Consider the following 27,885-nt stretch of genomic DNA (forward strand, 5'->3'; position numbering starts at 1 on the left):
AAATGTATGACGACACCTTCAGGTACACTGGGAAAGAGTTACAAGCCTACAAAACGGAACTGGCTCAGCATAGGATGATTCTCAATTATCTCACAGCTGTGACAGGCGGGTATTGTGTTACCCTAGCGACTCAATATGGAATAAAGTGTTGCACGTACATTACAAACAGCACGGAGGACCCAGCCGAGGTCATAGACCAAAAGATGGATGACATTTTACAATTAAAATGGGAGTTCCGAAGGAAACACAATCTCACCCTTGCCGCTGTGGGTAATGAGCTGACCAGTTGGGTGTCACGGTTGAATCCACGAAATTGGTTCTCTGGTTTAGGAGAATGGGCCCAAGGTATTATCATGGATGTAGGGAAATTTCTTTTGTGTATTCTGGGTGTCATCATATTGGTCGGTCTGATATTTAGATGCGTTCGGGTTTTAACGAAGTATAAACGTAATGCCCGAGTGATGAGTTTAAGAAGTGAAGATACTGCAACAACAACGACTAATTTGATTTATGACCCAACAATAGAGACAATGTTGTGATTCCACGGTCCGTTTCTTTCACCCGTTTCTCCTTTGTTTTCCTCCAAGGTACAAAGACATCCGCTTGGAAGAAGAATTTAACAACCTTTTACACAGACCATTGATGGACAATGCCATAGACCCCCAATATCCCTAGCGATTTTAAAATTTTACGATAGCCCAACACTTTTGTAAGTCTATGGACATTGAGAAAGCTTTTTGCTCAAGCAATTATAGCAAAAGCATCGGGAGACTACAGTCAACATGTACATCGAGACAAGACACAAGACAAGACCTCAATCAACAAATGTATATTAAACTCACATAGTTTATGACTGCATTTACCATAATTGCTTCTTATCTTCATTTCTACTGACACACATAGTCGATAGGGAATATAGGCACAGATATCAGCACTCACATAATCCCCCATTCATGTATCATCAACTAAAATGTGCTCCCCCATTTTGTTGCAACCAAAAGCCGAAAAGAGCTCGGTAAAGTTTGACAGCCCATCCACAGACCCGTACCACGGGATAAGAAGGAATTCAAATGTATACTTCGCAATACCTCGAAGCTTGATTTAAAACACGTACGGCACGATGATACATGACCCCTCAAACATGGACTCATACATACATGCTTCTACTATCTCACTAGGTCACACCTTTTTCCCACCTTCTTCTCTTCTCCCTTACACAATCATAGAAATGTATTATACATGACATATATTTTTCTCTTTTTGAACTGTTTTAGGAAGTGGCAGTTATTGGTGACTGCCAAAGGGTGGACTGTCAAAGTCAGAAAAATATCACGCTGCACGTTGCCATATATTCACCTCATGCGCGTGCCTGCTGCACGTGCACATTCTCTCCCGTGCGTGCGGATACTCGCAGCCGCCCATGGCGCCTCGGCCATGCGCTCGAGCGCGTGGTATGTGCATTTACGGTAGAGTTTGTGTGCGTCTAGCGGGTGACTCAATCGTTTAATGATAGAACCAAATAGCATGTTTTATAGGTAATGTTCCCTTTAGTAATAACTGTAAGTTTGTTTAATGTGACTTGTTCACGGACTTGGGAATCCCTCTTTGCGTGGTACAAAGGGCCTGTTTAAGGCTGAACAGTGGTGTCTGGTACCTAACCGAAGAGTATTTTAATAGCAATAATCCGGTGTTGGTTAGGTTAAGATTAATCGCTCCTGCGTGTAGTTATGGCCATTAGTAGTTTCTGGACATATTCTATATTTGCAGTTCATTATCCATGCGGCGGGAATCCGGAGATTCCCACCCACCTGAGCTGTTTGAAATAGTCACAGCCCACCTGTTCAAACTAACCTATGACCTTTTGATATAGTGCAGAGAGACATTCCTGTGTCCAATGAACAATAAGGTTGTAGGGCCCTTTGAAGTACACTGTAGGTTGTGTATATAAGGGTCACTGTCCCCAGACCGGCCAGTACTCTCTCTTCAACAGTTATCGCTGATAATTGGAGGACTGGATTCCGGTTGCACCTGCGAGTGTTCCCCGTATGGTATGTTTCTCTGTTGCCACTTTGTTACCAGTGTAATGTTAGCCATTCATTCTTAGTCTATGTATTTGTATTTGCGATTGTTTACTATTTGCGTATATTTCTGTCTAGACATCCTGTTAGAATTATATGTTAGCCTGTAGTGTATGACTTGTTAACTGTTTCTCTTTTCTATATAACTAAAAGCTCGTTAGTAAAGGTGTTGGATCCTTAGCACGGTATCGTGTGTTCATTACATTTGCAGTGGGTAATAGGAGCGATCACGATCGCTCAAACAGCTTTAGTGTTAACTAGGTTAAACAGCGTTATATCGCTACAGTGTTTCAGTACAAGATTTACAGTATAAGAGTATCCTTTCTGTGTGTTACATTCAAGGTTTACTGATTGCCATCTTGTAAGCGTCTGCGCCGCTCGTGATCTCCTCGTGGTCTCGAGCGTACGCTACACTAGTAGAGTAGCATTACGGTAGTCGCTCGCCTATAGCGTGCTCGACACCACGCATTAAGCTGTGAGCGAGCGTGCCGCATGTGCGTCTCGATCACGGCCGAGCGTATGCTACGCTAAGTGCGTACCCTTACGGTACCCCATACGCCAATTGCGTACTGTGTCTCTTAACCTTTTATAGTGTTTAATATAGGATAAATATTAGGCTTTATCACTTGGGAGAGCTGCTGTTTCATCAGAGATGTGTGCTGCTGCAACAGATTGTAGCTGGTTGATTTCTGGAGAGCAGTTGGCCCCTAAGAAAACCTTTGTTTTTAGAGCGTTCTAGATTCTTAAGTCTATCATTTGTGCTGTGTCTGAGCGGTACTGTAATAGCAGTGTGGTGATTTCAGAGCTTTTTTATTTTGCCTGCCATGGGTTGTGGTTTGTTGGACATTTTGTTGTCACATTGTGCATGGCTGACTGTGTGAGAGTAAAAAAACAATGTTATTTTCAATGTATTCACAAACTACTTTTAGTTGGCAACTGTGAAACTCCACATCTCTGTATACCCTGTATGCGGTGGTGGGGCACGATTGTGAAATGTTCCCCTTACCTGCTGGGTGGCATTGTTGTTAGTGACCAGCTCATATATGGGGACTGTCTTTGTCACTTCTAGAAGTACAGGCTCAGGGGGTGCATCAGGGCTTGAGGTGACATGACACAGCTGACAGTAAGAGGAGCATCTGCCGCGGCTCTGGCACTCCATGCGCAAACCTTGCACCAGCTGCCTGGTGCCAGTGTCCAGGAGACTGGTGATGTATTCTGGAAATGTCAGCACTTTCGGTTCTCTCTCCCGCTCCTCCGACTCATCTGATGGGGTATTTCCTGTGGAAATTAATTTACAATAAGAGACGTGGCATTTAATGATGAGGAATTATATAATGTTTTTTTTTTTTTGTCATGTTACAGTGCATACAAGCTTTATAAACTGTATGCAACGTTTGCAACAAAACAAAAGCAAAAAACAACTATTGCATGACCACTTGTGGCCAACGCATGCAATATTCAGTACTTCAGTTGGTCCCTTTTACTTCTCAATGATAATTTACCAACTAAAAGTAAATATGGGTCTATTCGCCTTCACTAGACTAATTAAAGTAATAGGTAATTGGCTGTTATAGGTTGTTGCACACTTATCATTTGGATTTGTTAGAAAATAACCCCCTTTGATGTACAGTAAGGTGTACATTACAGTGTTTGCTCTGTATATCTGTCCTGTTGTCACTAACCTTCTCTCACTTACTTTGTACAATGGTTTCTCCCAGTGGACTTCATCTCCCACCCACTGTGATAGACCCTTGCTTGACCTTGTCTTCACCAGATTCTACTCCATCTCTAGTTTCATAAACTTGACTTTCCTGTTATCTAATCACAACATACATCCTTTCATTCAGCCTCACCTTACCTAATGCCTTTACTCTGAAGCCAAATCCACACACACAGAGTGACACCTAACTACTCCTCACTCAATCCACTTCTCATCTTCTCTAACACAACCACTGTAATCTTTACTGGAACATCTCTGTCCTGCCCAATCAGGCTGTCTTTTTCTGATAGCTAGAGTGCTCCTGCACAACTAAGCACCACTTGAGGAAATCTCACTCCTAAACCAATTTTTTCCATTATAAATGCATCCTTTCATCTTACAGCACTACCCTATCACCTATGATCTATCACTGACCTACAGATGTGTCTACTTATAACATTGTTGCGATGCGTACGCACTCACCCATGGTTTTACAATGTAATGCGTATGGAGCACGGGTGCGAGAGTATGCATGCACCCAATTTCTTGAGATTTGCATGCAGGTTACGCATCTCAGTAATCACCTATCACCATTTCAGTTCTCTAATGTGCACCCAGTCTTCTAACCTGTGTCCCCTCTTTTCCACCTTCAACTCACTTCTCTACTCATCTGTACCCAGATGCGGATTGGCCATAGGGCTTACAGGGAAGATCCCCGGTGGGCCGACGCCCCCGTGGGGCCTGTTTTGTTTGAGGACATGTGGTCCTTTTTATAGACATAATGAATAAGATGAAAAATAATTTGCATATATGAAAATGACTTTGCCACTTAGCCTGTGATTGCAGATGATCTAGTGTATGCTCTGTCTGCCTGCTTGGCTGACATATACGATTGAGTGAATAGTGATTGGGATACGGTTGGTGTAATGAGCAAGAAAATATATCTTTCTAAAGAATAATATAGTTTCCTAAATTCTGAAGGTGTATCATATAATGTGCTCATAATATTTGATTTTATTTCCTTTTAACTTCCCCTTGATGCTGGACATGCTCACAACTGGAAAGTCTTGGGGGGAGGGTGCTGCTGCCATGGCACATAGCTAGACCATACACCTCTGGTGCTGCCCATGTGGGGCCACTAGTACAAATTTTTCCAGGGCCACTTTTTGTTCCGAATCCGCCCCTGCCAATACCTCCTCATCCTTCCAGGGACTGATCCAAGTAATGTCACTGTTATATTAGGCAGGCACCCAGTGCTTGCAGTGTGAAAATGCAAATGAAAGCCCTGTGCCACACAGCCCGGGATAAATAAGCCACCATAGTCTGTGACAATAACTCATCATCATTGTTATACCTTATAGGCACTAAGGAGGGTACAGAAACACACCATACTACATATCCTCCAACATGACCCATTCCATTATGTACAAAATGCTCTTTTCCTGGATTTCTTTTCCAGAGACAGCTGCAGAGGTAGGGCTGCAGCACAGTCCAAAATTCAAATAGGGGAACCACCCCAAATGCCAACAAGTCCCGGCAGGCAATGTTTGGCAGTTTGGGGTGACAGTTGGTGTGGCTCCCCTATATTGATTTTGGACTATGCTGCAGCCCTACCACAGCAACTGGACAGGAAATCTAGGAACAGAGCATTTTGTACCTAATGGAATAGGTCATGTTGGAAGGTATGTTACTATGCATGTACCCTAACCCACCACACCACCACATCTTTGTGTCCACAACACAGCCAACACTGCAGATGCCATTTTGCAGCGCCCTTCTAATCCCTAGCACTCTATCAGAACAGAATTGTGTGTTGTATGTAAGGAGTAACGGGGAGAGGGCTACGAACCTCTATAGTACTAAGAGGGGAAAATGTAGGGTTAAGATATTAGGGTTAATTTAGAGGTTAGGGTATTAGGGATAGGGTATTAGGGGTGGTGTAGCAGTTTGGGTTAGGGTACTAGAGTTTCTTTAGAGGTTCGGGTTAGGAATAGGGTTTTAGGGTTGTGTAGGGTTTAGCGGATTGGGTTTGAGGTTAGGGTAGAAGGGTTACGGTTAGGGTGAGGTTTAGGGTTAGGGATGAGTTAGGGTCAGGATTAGGGTAGGGATGATATGCTTCCTGCATTTACAGATCTAAATATCTTTGTGTAGATTCAGGCCCAGAGTATACAGTTTTCAACTGCTGTTTAAGGTGGACTTACAGTCTCCTTTACACACTCATCCATACACCTAGATCCTGTCCAGTCCGAGAAATACAAAGATCTGAATCAATAATCCTGAGAATGCAGCCTATCGACTTATAATGGCTAGTGAAAATTTTGTTAAGTGATGTTCTTTGATAAGATGAGAAATGTTTGGAGACACAAAATGGTTTCATCCACTGTATGTAGGCGGTTGGTTTACTTTAAATGTGACGCAGGTTTCTAATCTGCTACCAAAAGACATAGCGCCTGATTCAGCTTTGTACGCAATGCAGATGTTCATGCAACTGAGCGATTATTGGTAGTCTGTGCACGTGCTGCGATTGTACTACACATGCACCATGGTACTTTTGTGATGCTGATCACAACCAGGAATGAAAATATAGTGCTATGGATTGTTGAAGGAGGAGGGTTGCCCCAAACTGGCATCTTGCCTAGGGCCCCATGAGGTCTAAATACAACTCTGGTACCAGCCTGTCAAAATGATGGAACAACACAACAGTAATGTCAGCGCAGGTGGCTGTGCGCACCCGAACGGAGCAACAATTGAATTGCTTAGTCGGGTACAATCTAGCGGCCACTGGCGTGCAAAACACTTTAATTCCCCCCATAGAGGAAAGGAGCAGTGTTAGCCTTTTATAATATAGGATAGATGTATAGCGATAGATTTTTTCCTTCAAAGATTAGAAATATACGTTTACATTTGTAGGAATGTACTACAGAGTTAAAAAAAAAGCTCATAGTCAGATGATTTTTTAAATACTGTATATCAATATGTTTTTGCTGTACACTGGCTGTAATAACACGGCAATATTCTGCAGGTGTCTGGAGAAGTCAGCACAGTCCAAGACGCACGTTCAGCAGGGGCAAACAGCAGAACTAATTAAATGTGAAGGCTACATTGTTTTCCTTGTGTACTTTAGCACATTTAAGGAAAAACTAGTTGCACATGCAAATAAAATGCTGATGCAATAGACACAAATGAGTCAGAGACAGATGCACAATATGGACTTTTTTATTTTGGGATCTGTCTGTGTTGTAAACAGTAAGACGTGAGATGTCTCACTGCTGGATACTAGGATTCAGGCAGATATTACAACTTAGCAGCATTGAGGCAAATAACCACAAGACTGTGGAAAGCAACACTTTTCATGTTGTTAGTTGTTACAGATGGAACGGCTTTTTTTGTTTTGTTTGCTTTTTCATGTACTGTAAGTCAAAAAGTACAGTTTAAAGATACACTGTAATCAGTACTGTGTATAGTTTGCATACTAACTGAACAGTTTGATGCTTCATCAAGGACTATTTAAACTAGCAGATGGGGGGCAGTAAACCAAATAGGAATACAGCAATCTGTTCCCCCAACCCAGAAGTATTGCTTCTGCAGACAAAGGGAATAGGAAGCATATCCACAGCAACAGAAGTTAATTCAGATCAAAACCAAATAAACATAGGAAAGGAGATGAACATAGCTAGGAACAGGACAAGCAGAAACACAACTCTAAAAGCTACAAGGGCAAATGCTAGGAGCTTAGGAAATAAAATCCCAGAACTAATTGCAATAATGACAAGGGATGATCTAGATATTGTGGCTATTACAGAGTCATGGTGCAATGAAAATCATGACTGGGACATAGCTATACTGGGATACACTTTATTTAGGAAGGACGTAATGGAAAGAATTGTAGCAATAAATGTACAAAAAAAACTCCCATAAATACTACCTTAATACAAAGTATTGAAGAAAAAACTGAGGCCCTTTTGGTGACCATAGAAACAGGGGAGAAGTTATTTATTTATTTATTACCAGTTATTTATATAGCGCACACATATTCCGCAGCGTTGCACAGAGAATATTTGGCCATTCACATCAGTCCCTGCCCCAGTGGAGCTTACAATCTATATTCCCTACCACATGTACACACACACATTCACATTAGGGTTAATTTTTGTTGGAATCCAACTAACCTACCAGTATATGTTTGGATTGTGGGAGGAAACCGGAGCAGCCGTTGGAAACCCACGCAAGTACGAGGAGAATATGCAAACTCCCCACAGTTAGTGCCATGGTGGGAATCGAACCCATGACCTCAGTGCTGTGAGGCAGTAATGCTAACCATTACACCATCCATATTGATTCTTCATATTGGGGTAATATACAGGCCACCGGGTCAGGAAGAGGAACTGTACAAGAATCTATTACAGTACTTCACTAAAATGGTAATAAAAGGAGAGGTAAGAATCATGGGAAACTTCCTGATGTAAACTGGGAGGTGTCTGTTGCAAATTCCACTAGAAGTAGGGATATTTGGAATTCCTTGCAGGGAGCATCACCTACAGAAATTAGTGAGGGAGCCAACTCAGAAAGATGCAATATTAAACTTAATACTTACAAATGGAGACAGAATATCTGACTAGTGATCAGCAAGCAGTATGGTTCAGCATGAAGACTGAGACTGACTCATACCAAACAAAAACAAAGGTGTTACATTTTAGGAAGGCGGATTTTGTAGGGACGGGAAAATGTGTGATTCTTTGGCAAAGTGGAGGAACTTGGAATGAATGGAGTAGAGGTGGGAAAAAGTGCTATACACTAAAGGCAACACACCTTTGTATCAAAAGGGTTAGGAAAAACACAAGGAAAAGGAAGCCAGTGTGGTTTCGAAAGAAGTAGCAAGTATTGTGAAAGCAAAAAAGATGGCTTTTAGGAAATATAAGCAGACACAAAATAATGAAGACAAAGAAATATATCTTTTTGGACAGAAGGAGACTAAAGGCCCCCATCCACTAGTGCGATATGGGCTCTTTTATGTGATTGAGACAAATTGCTGAGATGGATTGCATGAAAAGTGTCACATCGCATGTCCTTCTCATGCGATTGTAATGCGAGGCGCGTTCCCATGTGCCTCGCATCGCAGTCGCAGATCACACCCTAATATTTATCTCAATCGCACAGAAATAGGTTTAATATCGTTAGATCGCAGGGCTCCCGGGAAGCTGCCAGCCAGATTGCAGAAAAAAAGGATCCAACTCATTGCTGAGATAAAACTCGCTAGTGGATGGGGGCCTTAAGGGGGTGTTTCAGACCTGATCGTTGTCTGCTAACTTTGCTGTCCTGCATTCAGATAGTCGCCCCCCCCCCCAGGGGGAGTGGAAATTTGCCGTGCAAATGTGCGCTCCCATGTGTACGCCGAGCTGCAAAGATCCAGTGTGCGCAGTCTGTGCAGTCACAGCAGTGATCAGGTATGAATCAGACCCTAAGACGGTAATCAGATGCGCAAAGGCACAAGCTGAGGAGAAAATGGCCCAGTCAGTGGGTAGAGGAGGCAAAACTTTTATTAGGTATATATGTAAAAGGAGAAAAACAAAAGGCAGAATAAAATGACTAAAGACAGAGACTGGGAGTCTTGTTGAGGGAGACAATGTATTAGCAGATCATCTTAATAATACTTATTGCTCAGTATTCACTACTGAAAGAGAGGGGAAGGTGCTACAGTTAAGTTGCAGCGATATTCAGTAAAATGAAACAAGTACATTTACAGAGGAGAAAGTCCTAACAGAACTCTCAAAGCTGAAAGTGGATAAATCAATGGGGCCAGATGTATACATTAAAGGATACTAAATGAGCTTAAAGGGGTGCTGGAAGCACCATTAACAGAATTATTCAACCAATTTATAAATTTATATATAAAATGTAGAAACGCATGTTACTTAGCAGCCCTTTGGACACACAGGTATAGTAGCTTCACCCGAAACTACCAAAACAACATAAAATATGACACAATATCACCACTGTATCCTTTGGCGCTGTTTAGTCAGTGTAAACCACTTTCAAGAGTCCACCTTGTGCAGCTTTTCCTGGAGAGGGGATTTCTTTAAATCCTTTTGTACACTCAAAGATAAAAAGAAAAGAGCCTCATAGTGTATCACAACTTCGTGATTGGCTGAGGATCATTGGACTGGACTCTCTCATATTTGCCGGTAGACTGAGGTATCCGGGGAAGCCTGTGACACTTTATTAACTGCTGTGGTGAGAGCTTGTATGTTGTATGGATATAATCAAAAGATTGTATTACACCATTGGGAGTTTCTTTCCATTCCATATGCACAACTTAGGTAAACTGAGAACCTATAGAAGGAAGGATTGAGACCATAACATGGTTTAACCCGCTCCCGTGAATGTGTTATTGTCTACATCCATCATTTCTGGTAGGAGACTAATAGGCCCTACACACTGGTCGATCTGACTGAAAGATATGAACAATCTCGTTCATTAATGAACGAGATACCGTTCATATCTTTGAGTGTGGAGGCACCAGCGATGAATGATGCGCGGCCCCGCGCTCGTTCATCGCTGGTGCTCCGTCGCCTGTGCATGTAGCCAATATGGACGAGATCGTCCATATTTGCCTGCACTGCTATTGAGGAAAAATTACTTCACAGAAGGGGTAGTGGACAAGAGGAATAGCCTCCCATCAGAGGTGGCAGAGGCTAAGACAGTAGAGCAATTTAAACATACAGTTGGTAGACATAAGGATATCCTTACAAATAAATCAGGATCAAATAAGGTTTGAGGTAAAAACATGGTAAAAAAGGTGCAGGCTAGATGGGCGAATGGTTCTTATCTGCCGTAAAATTCTATGTTTCTAAGTTTAAGTGGACTGTTTATCAAAACCTATTTTGGGGGGATACCCACAAATATTAAGCATCCCTTGGAGTCCTGGCTTTATCTACAGGGGAACCCATTTTCGATTGCAAAAGCAGCCCCCATAGGCTTCTATGGGGTCTGCTTACTGTGCTTGTCAAACTCCACAATGCTTGGCCCAAGTAGCCCATTCACTTTGCATTTTGGTGGTCATTCCGAGTTGTTCGCTCGTTGCCGTTTTTCGCAACGTAGCGATTAGGTGAAAAATGCGCATGCGCATGGCATGCAGCGTGCATGCGTTCACTAATTTAACACAAAACTTTGGAGATTTGCACAAGCTCGAGCGACGTTTTTTCATCGCTCGAGTGATCGTAGTGTGATTGACAGGAAGTGGGTGTTTCTGGGCGGAAACTGGACGTTTTCAGGGAGTGTAGCTGGCCGAACGCAGGGCGTGTTTGTGACGTCAAACCAGGAACTAAACAGACCGAGGTGATCGCAATCTAGGAGTAGATCTGGAGCTACTCAGAAACTGCAAGGAATTATTTAGTAGCAGTTCTGCTAACCTTTCGTTCGCTATTCTGCTAAGCTAAGATACACTCCCAGAGGGCGAAGGCCTAGCGTTTGCAATGCTGCTAAAAGCAGCTAGCGAGCGAACAACTCGGAATGAGGGCCTTTGTTAATTGATAAAAATAAACTATTAACACTTCATTTTTGAAAGCATTCTTTCTTTGCAGCATTTTTCGACACCTGCCTAAAACTTTCGCACAGCACTGTATATCCGTATGTGACTGAGCGGGTAATTCAGAGTTGATCGCAGCAGCAAATTTGTTAGCAATTAGCCAAAACCATGGGGGTAATTACAAGTTGATCGCAGCAGGACATTTTTCAGCAATTGGGCAAAACCATGGGGGTAATTCCAAGTTGATCGCAGCAGGGAATTTTTTAGCAGTTGGGCAAAACCATGTGCACTGCAGGGGGGGGGGGGGGGGGGGGGGCAGATATAACATGTGCAGAGATAGATAGATTTGGGTGTGGTGAGTTCAATCTGCAATCTAAATTGCAGTGTAAAAATAAAGCAGCCAGTATTTACCCTGCACAGAAACAAAATAATCCACCCAAATCTAACTCTCTCTGCAAATGTTATATCTGCCCCCCCCCCCCCCCCCCCCCCTGCAGTGCACATGGTTTTGCCCAACTGCTAAAAAATTTACTACTGCGATCAACTTGGAATTACCCCCCATGTGCACTGCAGGGGAGGCAGATATAACATTTGCAGAGAGAGTTAGATTTGGGTGGGTTATATTGTTTCTGTGCAGGGTAAATATTGGCTGCTTTATTTTTACAATGCAATTTACATTTCAGTTTGAACACACCCCTCCGAAATCTAACTCTCTCTGCACATGTTATATCTGCTTCCCCTGCAGTGCACATGGTTTTGCCCAACTGTTAACAAATTTGTTGCTGTGATCAACTCTGAATTAGGGGGGTCATTCCGAGTTGTTCGCTCGTTATTTTTTTGTCGCAACGGAGCGAATAGTCGCTAATGCGCATGCGCAATGTCCGCAGTGCGACTGCGCCAAGTAAATTTGCTATGCAGTTAGGAATTTTACTCACGGCATTACGAGGTTTTTTCTTTGTTCTGGTGATCGCAATGTGATTGACAGGAAGTGGGTGTTTCTGGGCGGAAACAGGCCGTTTTATGGGAGTGTGCGAAAAAACGCTACCGTTTCCGTGAAAAACGCGGGAGTGGCTGGAGAAACGGGGGAGTGTCTGGGCGAACGCTGGGTGTGTTTGTGACGTCAAACCAGGAACGACAAGCACTGAACTGATCGCAGATGCCGAGTAAGTCTGAAGCTACTCAGAAACTGCTAAGAAGTGTCTATTCGCAATTCTGCTAATCTTTCGTTCGCAATTTTAATATGCTAAGATTCATTCCCAGTAGGCGGCGGCTTAGCGTGTGCAAAGCTGCTAAAAGCAGCTTGCGAGCGAACAACTCGGAATGACCACCTAGGCCCTGAGTTTGTATATTAAGCACAAAGAAGCTTGGCATTGAAAAATGCCACAGTTGCTACATCGCAGCACTTTATATGCAAATTCACAGACTTAGTTGCTCACAAATATATAAGTTTTGCAGATGGGGTAGACCAGAGATTTTCAACCTTTTACAACTCGCAGCACACTGAACAAGATTTCAATATTGCCAAGGCAAACTATTTTTTTTAACTCAAATATAATGGTGATGCATGGTGCAGTTGTGTGTCCTAGGATGTCATGTCGCAGCTTCTCCATAGGTAACGCTTGAGCCACATCTGAGAAAGCCAGAAGAGCCCAACACTGCCCGGGCCCAAAATTAGAACTGGCTCTGCAACCACTAAACCCACCAGTATTAATCGTTCCAGGGCCTCAGTAGCGGTAAAACACTGACGGGCCTGGCTCTGCTTCTATGGCGGCACACCTGGAGACTACTCAGACCACACTAATGTGCCACAGCACAGTGGTTGAAAAACACTGCTGTAGCATTTGCAGAATCAGACCAATCGTATTATGGGGGTCATTCCGAGTTGTTTGCTTGTTGCCGATTTTCGCTATACTGCGATTATCCGCTAACTGCGCATGTGCAATGTTCGCAGAGCGCATGCGCTTAGTTATTTTACACAAAAGTTAGGTATTTTACTCACGGCATAACGAAGCTTTTTCATCTCTGTGGTGATCGTAGTGTGATTGACAGGAAGTGGGTGTTTCTGGACGGAAACTGGACGTTTTATGGGAGTGTGCGGAAAAACGCAGGCGTTCGAGATCCAAAACGCGGGAGTGGCTGGAGAAACAGGGGAGTGGCTGGACGAATGCTGGGTGTGTTTGTGACGTCAAACCAGGAACGAAAAGGACTAAGCTGGTCGCAATGGCTGAGTAAGTCTGGAGCTACTCAGAAACGGCGGGGTAATCGTTACGAGAAAATTAGCGAATCTTTCGTTCGCAATTCTGCTATGCTAAGATACACTCCCAGTAGGCGGCGGCTTAGCGTGTGCAATGCTGCTAAAAGCAGCTAGCGAGCGAACAACTTGGAATCACCCCCCATGTTTGTGATTTTCACAGATTTACTCCGATTTTTTCATAGTTTTTTCCTTAAATGAGGTTATCGCTGATACACTGTAACAGTAAAAAACAACATAACAGTGGAAATTGGGTTCATACACAGCCTCACATAGCTAAAGATAAATAGGGAAACCCTACAATAAAAATCTATACATAAAATAAAACTGTAAGGGTTGTGTCTGTACATAGACATTTTATTTTTATAATTATACTTCTAGGCCCTATATGTCACAATACCGGCGCCTATATCCTGAACAATGACTAGCCCGCCGACCAACAGGGACTATTCCCGCTCGTTGGTGTCCACGACACCCATAGAGTGGGAATAGAACCTGTGGTGAGCCCGCTGCTTGGCAAGCGCCGGTCACCCGATACCAACCCGTCCAAAATGGCTATACAGTATGTGTGGAATTTTTAAACTCACTTATGCAGCTGGACTTCCAGCATACAGTATTGCACTGAAAGTTGGTGTTCCGGTCATGCTTGACTCAGAACATGACTCTGCCCAGGTTATAATAATACAACAGAACCCGACTTAAAGTGACTGCTCTGCAGAGGTACCTAATTGAGGCAAAGATTCTAACGGGATGTGATGCAGGTGAGACTGTGTTTATACCACGTATAGCCCTTATATACATCAAATTTTTTATTTTTAATCCAAGCCCCTGCAGTTCCTGTAAGCATCTGCTTCGCTATGACAAGCAACAAGTCACAGGGGCAAATACTCAGGGCTGCATCTCCATGTTGTTGCTCTGGGTGTTTCGGGGGTTGCGGGCTGCACCCGGGGACTAGTGTGTGTGCGCGGTTCTGGCTCCTGCACAGTGACAGGAGCTGGGTGCTGCACGTAATGTCACAGTGCAGCACCTGGCTCCTGTCACTGAAGAGGAGCCGCCATTTTGGTGTCACCCCTCGGTGGGTGACACCCGGGTGCAGCCGCACCCCCTTTGGGACGCCAATGACCCATGGGAAGCTTTACGTGGCTTACCCACGTGTTAGTAGCCCCAAGCATCTTCTGTGTTAGTCCCTGAAGGAAATCTGCAAAAATTGTTTACAAATAAATGGGCCTAATTCAGTAAGGATACTGCTAAGTAGCAGAATTTGCAGTCCTTTTGATCTCATGCTGGGGGCTGCCCATCGCAAGGCAAGGCCGTCCAGCATGCCGCATCGCCCCCTTGATCCCGCAAAAAATTACAGTTGCACCACAATTTCAGGGTGATCGTAAAAAATGGGGTAGCCTCCTGCGGGTGCACCTGGCTGCATGTGATGTAACGCAGCCGCCCCGACCATGCCCCGTTTGTCCGTTTCCGCCGCCGTTTTGAAGCCAGGCAATGATGCGCTTGCGCAATGCGTCCACTGCGCATGCGCATTTCTGACCCGTTTGCACCACAGCAAAGAACCGCTGCGTGCGAACGGGTCGGAATGACCCCCAATAATCTGAATGTAATAGTTTTAAATAATAAGTGAAATTACATTTCCTTAAGTCAGTCATGTAAAAGATAACAGGGGCCTCAAACCAGAAATAACCAGTTTTGGTCAGTTTGGTGGGGCGTGTGAGGTCATGTTGATGTCATAATGGCAACTGCCTATATCGGACAAAGATAAGAGCAGCTTAGTTCGAATCGTCGGCAGACTTTTAGCATGACTATTATAATATATGACTTATGACCTTGGGGATAGCATAGTATTGGAGAAAAACAAAATGTCACACCTACTGGGACAGTGCTGTTACTAAACAACCACGAGCGCCTGCAAATGGGTCATTGCAGATATTTGAAGAGTGCTGTCTAGATGGGCCTATAATGCTCCTAATTAAATCCTTTATGTGCAGCTGCACCTATGACATCTCCTTGGAGATGTTTGGTGAGCCTATAAGGTTGCAAATGAAATCCTTTACTCTCTCTCTCTCTTCCTGCCTAAATCCTAGTGTGCCCGAATTGCAGGCTGATCCATTCTTATTAATGTGCAGAGGTGTAAGAGAATTATATTGGGCTTTAATCATTACTTTTGTTTTTATCCAATACTATATACTGATGTAGCCACGCTGATCATGGCTACATCTGAGGTGAACGTGCACCCTCAATGTAGCTATGTGCACCTGCGCCTAGCCGCGCCGAGCTGCGGCATCTGCCGCTCACATCCATGCAAATGGGGCACACCCACGTCTTAGACGTCCAGACGTCCGCAGAATGGCCGCGCCTAACAAGGCGCAATCACGGTATGATGTAGCCATGATGAGAATGGCTATATTTGTACAGTTGTAATCTCTGTTAGCATCAGAAATGAGCGCTATGGTGGTTATGACTGTCCCCCTCCCTCACTCCCATTCAGCTCTTGCTCTCTTTTTTCATTCTCTCACCATTGACATGTAGGTGCGTTCTTTTTCAGCCGGGTAAAATTTCAAAATAGCAGACGTGAGGCGGCAGAAGGGATGACTGGGTTAGAGCAAGGTTAGTGGGTGGGCGGGTGGTGTGGGCAAACTCTGCATAGTCTCTTAATGCCTAGACGGACGGGCAGTCCTTCAGCCATGGGTCTCTAGAGGTGTCCTCCACAAGGGGGTTTTTCCTCTACTGATTGCTGAAGGATGACTCTTCATGAGTCATGAGGCTTCTGCCATATTGTTCAATCTTAGTCCAAAATTCCCTGTTTTATAATGCAGAGTAAATAATAATATTAATAATTACAAAATAATAATCATCATCATAAGACGAAGAAGACGAAGACGAAGAAGAAGAAGAAGAAGAAGAAGAAGAAGAAGAAGAAGAAGAAGAAGAAGAAGAAGAAGAAGAAAAACAGGCTAAATTTTCCTTAAAATAAAAAGATATGTAACATTTATTTCTCTGACATCCTAGTGGATGCTGGGGACTCCGTAAGGACCATGGGGAATAGACGGCTCCGCAGGAGACTGGGCACATCTAAGAAAGATTTAGGACTATCTGGTGTGCACTGGCTCCTCCCCCTATGACCCTCCTCCAAGCCTCAGTTAGATTTCTGTGCCCGGCTGAGCTGGATGCACACTAGGGGCTCTCCTGAGCTCCTAGAAGAAAGTATAGTTTAGGTTTTTTATTTTCAGTGAGACCTGCTGGCAACAGGCTCACTGCAACGAGGGACTAAGGGGAGAAGAAGCGAACCTACCTAAGTGGTGGTAGCTTGGGCTTCTTAGGCCTACTTAGCTCCAGAGGGATCGAACACAGGACCCGACCTCGTCGTCCGTTCCCGGAGCCGCGCCGCCGTCCCCCTTACAGAGCCAGAAACAAGAAGGTGGTCCGGAAAATCGGCGGCTGAAGACTTCTGTCTTCTCCAAGGTAGCGCACAGCACTGCAGCTGTGCGCCATTGCTCCTCATGCACACCACACACTGCGGTCACTGATGGGTGCAGGGCGCTGGGGGGGGGGGCGCCCTGAGCAGCAATAATAACACCTTGGCTGGCAAAACTAACACCATATATAGCCCCAGAGGCTATATAGGTGTATATTAACCCCTGCCAGAAACGATAAAATAGCGGGAGAAAGCCCGCTGAAAAAGGGGCGGAGCCAACTCCCTCAGCACACTGGCGCCATTATTCCCTCACAGCTTCGCTGGAAGGAAGCTCCCTGGCTCTCCCCTGCAGTCCTGCACTACAGAAAGGGTAAAAAAGAGAGGGGGGGGGGCACAATTTAGGCGCAGTATATATATATTATAGGCAGCTATAGGGGAAAACACTCTGTATAGTGATATCCCTGTGTTATATAGCGCCCTGGTGTGTGCTGGCATACTCTCCCTCTGTCTCCCCAAAGGGCTTTGTGGGGTCCTGTCCTCTGTAAGAGCATTCCCTGTGTGTCTGCTGTGTGTCGGTACTGCTGTGTCGACATGTATGATGAGGATAATGATGTGGAGGAGGAGCAAATGCCTGTGAATGTGATGTCACCCCCTGCGGGGTCGACACCAGTGTGGATGGACTTATGGAAGGAATTACGTGACAGTGTCAGCTCCTTACATAAAAGGTTTGACGACATAGGACAGCCGACTACTCAGCTTGTGCCTGTCCAAGCGTCTCAAATGTCATCAGGGGCTATAAAACGCCCGCTACCTCAGATGACAGATACAGATGTCGACACGGATACCGACTCCAGTGTCGACGATGATGAGACGAGTGTACCCTCCAATAGATCCACCCGTTATATTATTGAGGCTATGAAAAATGTTTTACACATTTCTGATGATACCCCAGGTACCACAAAAAAGGGTATTATGTTTGGTGAGAAAAAACTACCAGTAGTTTTTCCTGCATCTGACGAATTAAATGAGGTGTGTGAGGAAGCGTGGACTTCCCCAGATAAGAAATTGATCATTTCTAAACGGTTAATGGCTGCGTACCCTTTCCCGCCAGAGGATAGGTCACACTGGGAAACACCCCCTAGGGTAGATAAAGCATTGACACGCTTATCAAAGAAGGTGGCACTACCGTCTCCGGATACGGCCGCCCTAAAAGAACCGGCTGATAGAAAGCTGGAAAGTACCCTAAAAGCTATATACACACACACTGGCATTATATTGAGACCCGCTATTGCATCAGCTTGGATGTGCAGTGCTGCTGCTGCGTGGTCAGACTCCCTGTCGGAAAACATTGATACCATGGATAGGGACAATATTTTGCTAACGATTGACCATATAAAAGACGCGGTCTTATACATGCGTGATGCACAGAGGGATATTTGCCGGCTGGCATCAAAAATAAGCGCTATGTCCATTGCCGCCAGACGGGGGTTATGGACTAGGCAATGGTCAGGTGATGCCGACTCCAAGCGGCACATGGAAGTTTTACCCTATAAAGGGGCGGAACTTTTTGGGGAAGGTCTTTCAGACCTCGTTTCCACAGCTACTGTTGGGAAATCGACTTTTTTGCCACAGGCTACCCCACAGCAAAAGAAAGCACCGTATTATCAGGTACAGTCCTTTCGGCCCCAGAAAAATAAGCGGGCTAGAGGCTCATCCTTTCTGCCGAGGGGCAGAGGAAGGGGGAAAAAGCTGCAGCACACAGCTAGTTCCCAGGAGCAGAAGTCCTCCCCTGCGTCCGGTAAGTCCACAGCATGACGCTGGGGCTGCTCAGGCGGAATCGGGAACGGTGGGGGCACGTCTCAGGTTTTTCAGCACACAGTGGGCTCTCTCACAAGTGGATCCCTGGGTCCTTCAAGTAGTATCTCAGGGGTACAGGCTGGAATTCGAGACGTCTCCCCCCCGCCGTTTCCTAAAATCTGCCTTGCCGGCAACTCCCTCTGCCAGGGAGGCAGTGTTGGTGGCTATTCAAAAACTGTATTCACAGAAAGTGATCGTCAAGGTACCCCTCCTTCAGCAAGGAAAGGGTTACTACTCCACAATGTTTGTGGTACTGAAACCGGACGGTTCGGTGAGACCCATCTTAAATTTAAAAACCTTGAACACTTATATCAAAAGGTTCAAGTTCAAGATGGAATCGCTCAGGGCGGTTATTGCGAGCCTGGAGGAGGGGGATTACATGGTATCCCTGGACATCAAGGATGCGTACCTGCATGTCCCCATTTACCCTCCGCACCAGGAGTACCTCAGATTTGTGGTACAGGACTGTCACTATCAGTTCCAGACGCTGCCGTTCGGGTTATCCACGGCACCGAGAGTCTTTACCAAGGTAATGGCCGAAATGATGATACTCCTTCGCAAGAAGGGAGTTTTAATTATCCCGTACTTGGACGATCTCCTGATAAAGGCGAGGTCCAAAGAACAGTTGATAGTGGGGGTGGCACTTTCTCAGGAAGTGCTACAACAGCACGGCTGGATTCTAAACATTCCAAAGTCACAGCTGGTCCCGACGACACGTCTTCTGTTCCTGGGAATGATTCTGGACACAGACCAGAAAAGAGTGTTTCTTCCACTGGAAAAAGCCGAGGAATTGTCATCTCTGGTCAGAGACATTCTAAAACCAGGAAAAGTGTCGGTACATCAATGCACACGAGTCCTGGGAAAAATGGTAGCTTCGTACGAAGCAATTCCATTCGGAAGGTTCCACGCAAGGACGTTCCAGTGGGACCTGTTGGACAAATGGTCCGGGTCCCATCTCCAGATGCAACAGCGGATAACCCTATCGGCCAGAACCAGGGTGTCGCTGCTGTGGTGGCTGCAGAGGGCTCATCTACTAGAGGGCCGCAGATTCGGAATACAGGACTGGGTCCTGGTGACCACGGATGCCAGCCTTCGGGGCTGGGGGGCAGTCACAAAGGGAAGAAATTTTCAAGGACTGTGGTCAAATCAGGAGATTTCTCTTCACATAAATATCCTGGAGCTAAGGGCCATTTACAATGCCCTAAGCCAGGCAAGACCCCTGCTTCAAAACCAGCCGGTACTGATCCAGTCAGACAACATCACGGCGGTCGCCCATGTAAACAGACAGGGCGGCACGAGAAGCAGGATGGCGATGGCAGAAGCCACAAGGATTCTCAGATGGGCAGAGAATCATGTGTTAGCACTGACGGCAGTGTTCATTCCGGGAGTGGACAACTGGGAAGCAGACTTCCTCAGCAGGCACGACCTCCACCCGGGAGAATGGGGACTTCATCCAGAAGTCTTCCAAATGCTGGTCAACCGGTGGGAAAAACCACAGGTAGACATGATGGCGTCCCGCCTCAACAAGAAGTTGAAAAGATATTGCGCCCGGTCAAGAGACCCTCAGGCGTTAGCAGTGGACGCTCTAGTGACACCATGGGTGTACCAGTCGGTTTATGTGTTTCCTCCTCTACCTCTCATACCCAAGGTACTGAGAATAATAAGAAGGCGAGGAGTGAAAACCATACTCGTGGTTCCGGATTGGCCAAGAAGAGCTTGGTACCCGGAACTTCAAGAGATGCTTACAGAGGACCCTTGGCCTCTGCCACTCAGACAAGACCTGCTGCAGCAGGGACCCTGTCTGTTCCAAGACTTACCGCGGCTGCGTTTGACGGCATGGCGGGTTAACACCGGATCCTGAAGGAAAAGGGTATTCCGGAGGAAGTCATCCCTACCCTGATCAAAGCCAGGAAGGATGTCACCGCAAGACATTATCACCGCATTTGGCGAAAATATGTTGCTTGGTGTGAGGCCATGAAGGCCCCGACGGAGGAATTTCAACTGGGTCGATTCCTGCACTTCCTGCAAGCAGGGGTGACGTTGGGCCTCAAATTGGGGTCCATAAAGGTCCAGATTTCGGCTCTGTCGATTTTCTTCCAAAAAGAACTGGCTTCACTGCCAGAAGTTCAGACTTTTGTCAAAGGAGTACTGCATATTCAGCCTCCTTTTGTGCCCCCAGTGGCACCTTGGGATCTCAATGTGGTTTTGGCATTCCTGAAATTACATTGGTTCGAACCACTTAAGACTGTGGATTTAAAATATCTCACGTGGAAAGTGGTCATGCTGTTGGCCTTGGCGTCGGCCAGGCGGGTTTCAGAATTGGCGGCTTTGTCTTGTAAAAGCCCTTATCTGATTTTCCATATGGATAGGGCAGAATTGAGGACTCGTCCTCAGTTTCTCCCAAAGGTGGTCTCAGCTTTTCACTTGAACCAACCTATTGTGGTGCCTGCGGCTACTAGGGACTTGGAGGATTCCAAGTTGCTGGACGTAGTCAGGGCCCTAAAAATTTATATTTCCAGGACGGCTGGAGTCAGAAAGACTGACTCGCTGTTTATCCTGTATGCACCCACCAAGCTGGGTGCTCCTGCTTCTAAGCAGTCTATTGCGCGCTGGATTTGTAGCACTATTCAGCTGGCGCATTCTGCGGTAGGCTTACCGCAGCCTTAATCTGTAAAAGCCCATTCCACACGGAAGGTGGGCTCATCTTGGGCGGCTGCCCGAGGGGTCTCGGCTTTACAACTTTGCCGAGCAGCTACTTGGTCGGGGGGCAAACACGTTTGCAAAATTCTACAAATTTGATACCCTGGCTGAGGAGGACCTGGAATTCTCTCATTCGGTGCTGCAGAGTCATCCGCACTCTCCCGCCCGTTTGGGAGCTTTGGTATAATCCCCATGGTCCTTACGGAGTCCCCAGCATCCACTAGGACGTCAGAGAAAATAAGATTTTACTCACCGGTAAATCTATTTCTCGTAGTCCGTAGTGGATGCTGGGCGCCCATCCCAAGTGCGGATTGTCTGCAATACCTGTACATAGTTATTGTTACAAAAATCGGGTTTTGTTGTGAGCCATCTCTTCAGAGGCTCCATTTTGTTATCATACTGTTAACCGGGGTTCCTATCACGTGTTATATGGTGTGATTGGTGTGGCTGGTATGAGTCTTACCCGGGATTCAAAAATCCTTCCTTATTGTGTCAGCTCTTCCGGGCACAGTTCCTAACTGAGGCTTGGAGGAGGGTCATAGGGGGAGGAGCCAGTGCACACCAGATAGTCCTAAATCTTTCTTAGATGTGCCCAGTCTCCTGCGGAGCCGTCTATTCCCCATGGTCCTTACGGAGTCCCCAGCATCCACTACGGACTACGAGAAATAGATTTACCGGTGAGTAAAATCTTATTTTTTTAAATATATTTTGCTTGAAGTTGTCTTTATTTTTATTAATAAAGTCCATCAAAAGGTGAAGAAATTACAGATATTTAGGGAGACAAATATATTAGGAGAGTTAGGAAAACCGTGCATTGTTTATTCTACACAAGAGAGTGCCAGGCGAGGCAGCCATGTTGGGTGCACTACATAGATTACACTGTGCAATTAGCGAAACATTGCAATAAGGCATACAAGGGTAAAATGAAAAGCAACTAACAGGACACCTAGTTCTGCCTCTTACTGTCACGTCTGAGGATTCTTGTGGGCCCAGATTTTGGGAAGATGATTCTTGTGCACTTGGATCTCTGAATAACAAACGAGCGGGACGGATGAAGGTCTTACGCATTTATTACTTGGAGAAGTTTAACAGGTTTCGCCAAAGACAGTTGAATAGAGATACGACTGAAGGTTAGCGGGTGGCTGAAGACACCGGAACCGTTACCCAGTACTCAAAGGAGAAATCCTGAAGGCTGGTTACTGCGGCGTCCAGAACAGGTAGCCAGGTAGGACACGGGAACAGAGTCGGCAGTTAGCATAAGACTGTATCAGAAGGCTCGGGTACTTTGCGGTAAACAAGAACCTGGCACTGGAGACACTGCGGGAGCACAGAGAACTAGCTTCACAGATACTGTGAAAGACGTTGCACTGGCAAATTCCCTCCTCCAGTCCTTCCTGTCTTATAGCAGCTGCTCAGAGCTAATTGGCCACAGGAAAGTGATAAATAGGCGAAGTGTGGGCAAGACAGGCTTTTTGCCCACATCCAAGATGGCGCCGCAGGAACCCGATGCTATGAACACAGCGCAGCCTGATCACAGAAGCCCTGGCTCCACAGCAGCACTGCTCACCCCGCCGGAGGGATATGCTGCCAGTCTGCAGAGCCGCCATCCAGAGCTCCTGCCTGTCCTCCCAGCGCACCCTGCCCGGCGTCAGCAGCCTACACCTCCGCCAACTGAACCTCTCCAGAGGGACCGGACAGGTAAGAGCCGGCTCCCCTGCACAGTCTCCCGCCGGACCGTGACACTTACACAGTGAGAAAATGGTCTTACTCTGTAATTGCTTTTAGATAATTTTCTCCTTTATAACAATTTTAATGTGTTCTGTGGGGAAAATAACAAAAGAGGGTCCAGTTACATTTTTAGATAATTTACAAAAAAAAATAAATGATCTGACCAAAACATTTAAACAAAAAAGATATAATAATTCTCCAACACTCCGAAGATGGTAAGCTCATATTGAATTGCATAAAATATTCATAATCACTGTTACACACTGGTTCCCACTGAGCGGAGAGGTGAGAGGGGTGTCATCCAGCTCCCCAGCTGATGAGTGTGTGCAACAGGTAGCAGTGCAGGATCACTGAAAGTGTTGTGGCTCTCTGATAATCTCGAGTCTCTGAGGAGTTAAGTGAAAAACTACTGTCTCCCACTGTGATGCTCTAACACATTGTCAAGATGGCACCGCACTTATGTGCAGTATTTAGGTCAGCAGCCATTTTGGTACAGGGAGCGAAACCTCCCTGGAGGAACAGTATGGAATCTGCGCAGAAGCGCTCTCCCCTTTCAACACCTTTTACATACAAATAGGATAATAATTATAAAACTCCCACACGGGGTGATTCAGAGTTGATCGTAGATGTGCTAAATTTAGCACATCTACGATCACCTTACCTGACATGGGGGGCGCCCAGCACAGGGCTAGTCCGCCCCGCATGTCAGGCCCAACCTCCCCCGCAGAAGTACAAAAGCATCGCACAGCGGTGATGCGTTTGTACTTCAGGAGTAGCTCCCTACCAGCGCAGCTCCTGTGCGCTGGCAGGGAGATACCCGTAGCTGCTCAGGTCGCAGCTGCTGTGTGTGATGTCACACAGCCACCGCGGCCCACCCCACCAATGGTCCGGGCACGCCTGCGTTGTCCGGACTGCGTCCCCTAAATGGCGGCTAAGCGCCGCCGACCTGCCCCCTTCCACCCAGCGACTGCCTCTGCCTGTCAATCAGGCAAGAGGCGATCACTGGGCTATGACAGCCTTCGGCTGTCTGGCATGCACATTTCAGATGTGATCGCTGCTGTACAAACACGCACAGCACCGATCAGGTCTGAATCAGCCCCATAGTCATCTAAATGGGATGTAGTCACCATCCCGGTGGTCAGCATACCACCGCCGGGATCCCGGCCACCAGAATGCCGGCAGGGGGCTGAGGACTATTCCCATTCGTGGGTGTCCGCGACAACCATAGAGTGGGAATAGAACCTGTGGCGAGCATAGCAAGCCACCAAGCCCACAATGAGGCGAACGCTGTGAGAATCTAAGGGGCTTTGTTTCGCTCGCTCCCCTGCCGGCATTCTGGAGTGTGTGCGGTGTGTGCCCCTCCTGGACAGAGGGCCCGTGTGCACCGCACACATTGCACCCATTATAGAAACGCCAATGGCTTGTAGGGGAGGCGAGGCAGATGTAGCCAGGGGTGTAGCGAGGGTGGCTCCGGTGGAGCGCGAGCTCCGGCCGTTGAAAAAGTTAGGGGGCGCACCACCGCCTGACTACCCCCCTCCCTCTGTCCACTATACCGTGGGCTGCTGTACAGACAGCCGAAGAGCAGGGGGAGGAGAAGCAGAGGGGACGGACACTGACACGGACTCAGAGATTAGGTAGGGAACAGGGCAGGCCAGAGGCGATAGCAGGAGACACTGACAGCCAGCAAATGCTGGAGCTCTGCCCACCCTGTTTATATAGCAGGGTTATTTCTCTCCTGCTATACCACTCTCTGCCCCAGCTGCTGCAGCTCCTCTCTCTGCCCCAGCTGCCGTAGCTCCTCTTTCTGCCTTGGCTGCTGCAGCAACTCTCTGCCCCAGCTGCTACAGCACCTCTCTCTACACTGATGCTGCAGCACCTCTCTCTGCATTAGAATCTGCAGAGTTACATGTATAAGTGGCTCTACTGTGGCGTAACATCTGTAAGTGGCTCTTACTGTGGTGTAATGTATATAAGCAGCTCTACTGTGGTGTAATGTGTATAAGGGACTCTACTGTGTGGCGTAAAGTGTATAAGGGGTATTACTGTGTAGTATATTGTGAATAACAGACACTACTGTGTGGTGTAATCTGAGTAGGTATTATTATGTGGCCACACCCCTTCCCCAGGAAGCCACCCCCCCATATTTTGGTGCGCGCCTTTGATGCGCACTGTCCCTACTTTAAACATGGGGGGGGGGGGCGACCAAAGGAAACTTCCGCCCTTACCTCCACAAGGTCTAGAACTAGCCCTTTCATCAATTTAGGATTTTTAAATATTTCTTCTTTTCAAATGTAACATAACACCACACGTTGGCCAGTCCCCCAACTCAGTAGGGGAGGAAGGTGGGGGGGGGGTGCCAAAACATACCCTTGCTCCGGGCACCATGGCACCTAGCTACACCTATGGATGTAGTATATTTGGAAAGGAGCAGGCAGCATTGAGGACAGATTAGAGTGGAGAGAGATGGTGCTTTATAAGTAAAGGTTAATAATGATGCTATGTATTATACTTTTGAGTAAAACCTAAAAACCCTCTGGTGCACAATACAAGCACTTCAATATATCTTGCCAATCACCACATTCAAACTATTCACAGTTTTACTATCTAGACAATATTTAAGTATCATGTCATTCACTGATATACTTCATCATATTTCTCCCCCATGCCTCTCGCTTATGGGAAAGATCCTGAAATAAATGTGCACAGCTCAGTTTGTCAGAACAGCTAAATCAGATCAGCTATATATTCTGAGACCATTCACTGCCACCACTAATAAGGAGCAGTTCTGCCTTCTAGACACCGATTTAATATGCACAGGAAGCATCTTTCACTGATATACATATAATAAAACTGTAAGTGTTGTATCTGTACATAGCAATTTTTTGAGAAATATACTTCTAGAAACTGTTTATGAACTATGGAGACAAAAAAAAAAATCAGAATTTTTGTCTATCAGTTTGTCTGTCCGGCATCACACAAAAACTACTGGATGAATTTGGATTCCGTTTTCATTACTGTATAGCTTAGTGACCTGAAAGTTGGTCTTCTGATCATGCTTCAGCTGAACTTGACTCTGCTCAAGTTATACAACGGAACACGACTTAGGGGAAGATATTCTAAGCAGTGATAAGAGCGGAGAAGTGAGCCAGTGGAGAAGTTGCCCATGGCAATCAATCAGCATTGAAGTAACATTTATAGTTTGCATACTATAAAATTATACAGAGCAGCTGATTGGTTGCCATGGGCAACTTCTCCACTGGCTCACTTCTCCACTCTTTTTCTACTTAGTACATCTCCCCCTTAAAGTGACTGCTCTGCAGAGGAACTTCATTGAGGCAGAGGTTCTAACGGGATGTGGCGCAGGTGAGACTGTGTTTATACTGCGTATACCCCTTATCCCCAACAATTTTCCTTTTTATTTCAAGCTCCTGCAATTTCCTGTAAGCTTCTGCTTCGCTCTGACGATCAGCAGGTCGCATGGGCAACCACTCAGGGCTTCAGGCATAGATCCCACGGCCAGCTTTACATGTTAGTAGCCCCAAGCATCTTTTATGTTTTAATCCCTGAAAAAAAACTGCAAAATATGTTTACAAAGAAATGTGATCAATGTGTACAATATAAAATATACATCACAATATTTGATGCCACTAATGTCTTTGTAAAATTAGTTCAGCTGAGCAATAACAGACGTCTACGTGAGCGAAGCCGCGGGCAAACGATTGTTTACTATAAAAACAACATTGCACACATTGATTGTACCCACAGAGGTTTATCCATAGGACTGTTTCCTATCTGCAGAGACTGAGCTTTCTCACTGGTGCCACATCATCTGATATCAGGATTAATGAGACAGGGCATCGTAGATAAAGCTAAGTACAGACAATCCCAAAGTGGCAGAGCATCCAGAATTACTGGCTTCTGAAACCTAGTTTAGGATTTATCCAGGGCGCCACTCAGTAGTTTATCTTGTAAAGGGGAAAAATTCCTCTAAAACTTTTAAAATAAAAATATACTCTATACACAGAAGGTTGTTTGTTCTCTTAAATCTTCCATTTATACTGATGGAGCAAAGTTAATTCAAACAAGTTGCTCATGCTATTTCTGAGAGGCAAGAAGGTAGTTAATGACCCCTTACTGCCCCTGGCAGATGACACTCAGGATAATGTCTACTGTTACGATGAAGAAGGCGGTGGGGAGGAGGACCAGTATTTTGATCTGGCCCAACTTCACCGCGGTCTCGATGCCCGTCCAGATGTCATGCGTAACGATGTTGCCCCAACACTGATGTCGGCTCCCCAGTACCGGCTGCACCCACCCAATCCGGATGAGATTGGGAACTTCATTGAAGAGTACCGGAATGCAGCTGATAACGACCCCACTGCTCCCCCATACAACTCCAACCTCGTGTTTGACTGTGAAGGCAGTGGATCAGATGTCGCCTTCCTCAGCTCCTTGAACTCCTCAAACTCTGATGCTGATCAGGATTACAGCAGTCTGCAATCCTGGGGAACCCGGCTTAACAAATTGACAGACATGTATGGAGGAGGCGAGGACTAGGCTGTACACTCGGGCTGTACGGATGGTGTAATGGTTAGCACTGATACCTCACACCACTGAGGTCATGGTTTC

The 27,885-nt window shown here is 45.9% G+C and overlaps 2 protein-coding genes across 5 annotated transcripts in view; one reads left to right on the forward strand and one right to left on the reverse strand.

Moving 5' to 3' along the window:
• Positions 1 to 27,885, reverse strand: part of ASTN1 (astrotactin 1) — a 689,393-nt gene that overhangs the window by 75,191 nt on the left and 586,317 nt on the right. For all 4 annotated transcript variants that reach the window (XM_063939709.1, XM_063939708.1, XM_063939711.1 and 1 more), the window contains one exon: positions 3,085 to 3,356. In XM_063939709.1, the coding sequence (XP_063795779.1) occupies positions 3,085 to 3,356 (272 nt within the window). The remainder of the gene's footprint in view (positions 1 to 3,084; positions 3,357 to 27,885) is intronic.
• LOC134957188 (cadherin-1-like) lies at positions 23,016 to 27,813 on the forward strand. Its single transcript, XM_063938883.1, has 3 exons — positions 23,016 to 23,226; positions 26,545 to 26,619; positions 27,329 to 27,813. Exons 1-3 carry the CDS (start codon positions 23,016 to 23,018, stop codon positions 27,811 to 27,813), a joined length of 771 nt encoding a protein of 256 aa, XP_063794953.1.

This window comes from Pseudophryne corroboree, chromosome 9 (genome assembly GCF_028390025.1).
Source record: "Pseudophryne corroboree isolate aPseCor3 chromosome 9, aPseCor3.hap2, whole genome shotgun sequence".
Taxonomy (NCBI): Eukaryota; Metazoa; Chordata; class Amphibia; order Anura; family Myobatrachidae; genus Pseudophryne; species Pseudophryne corroboree.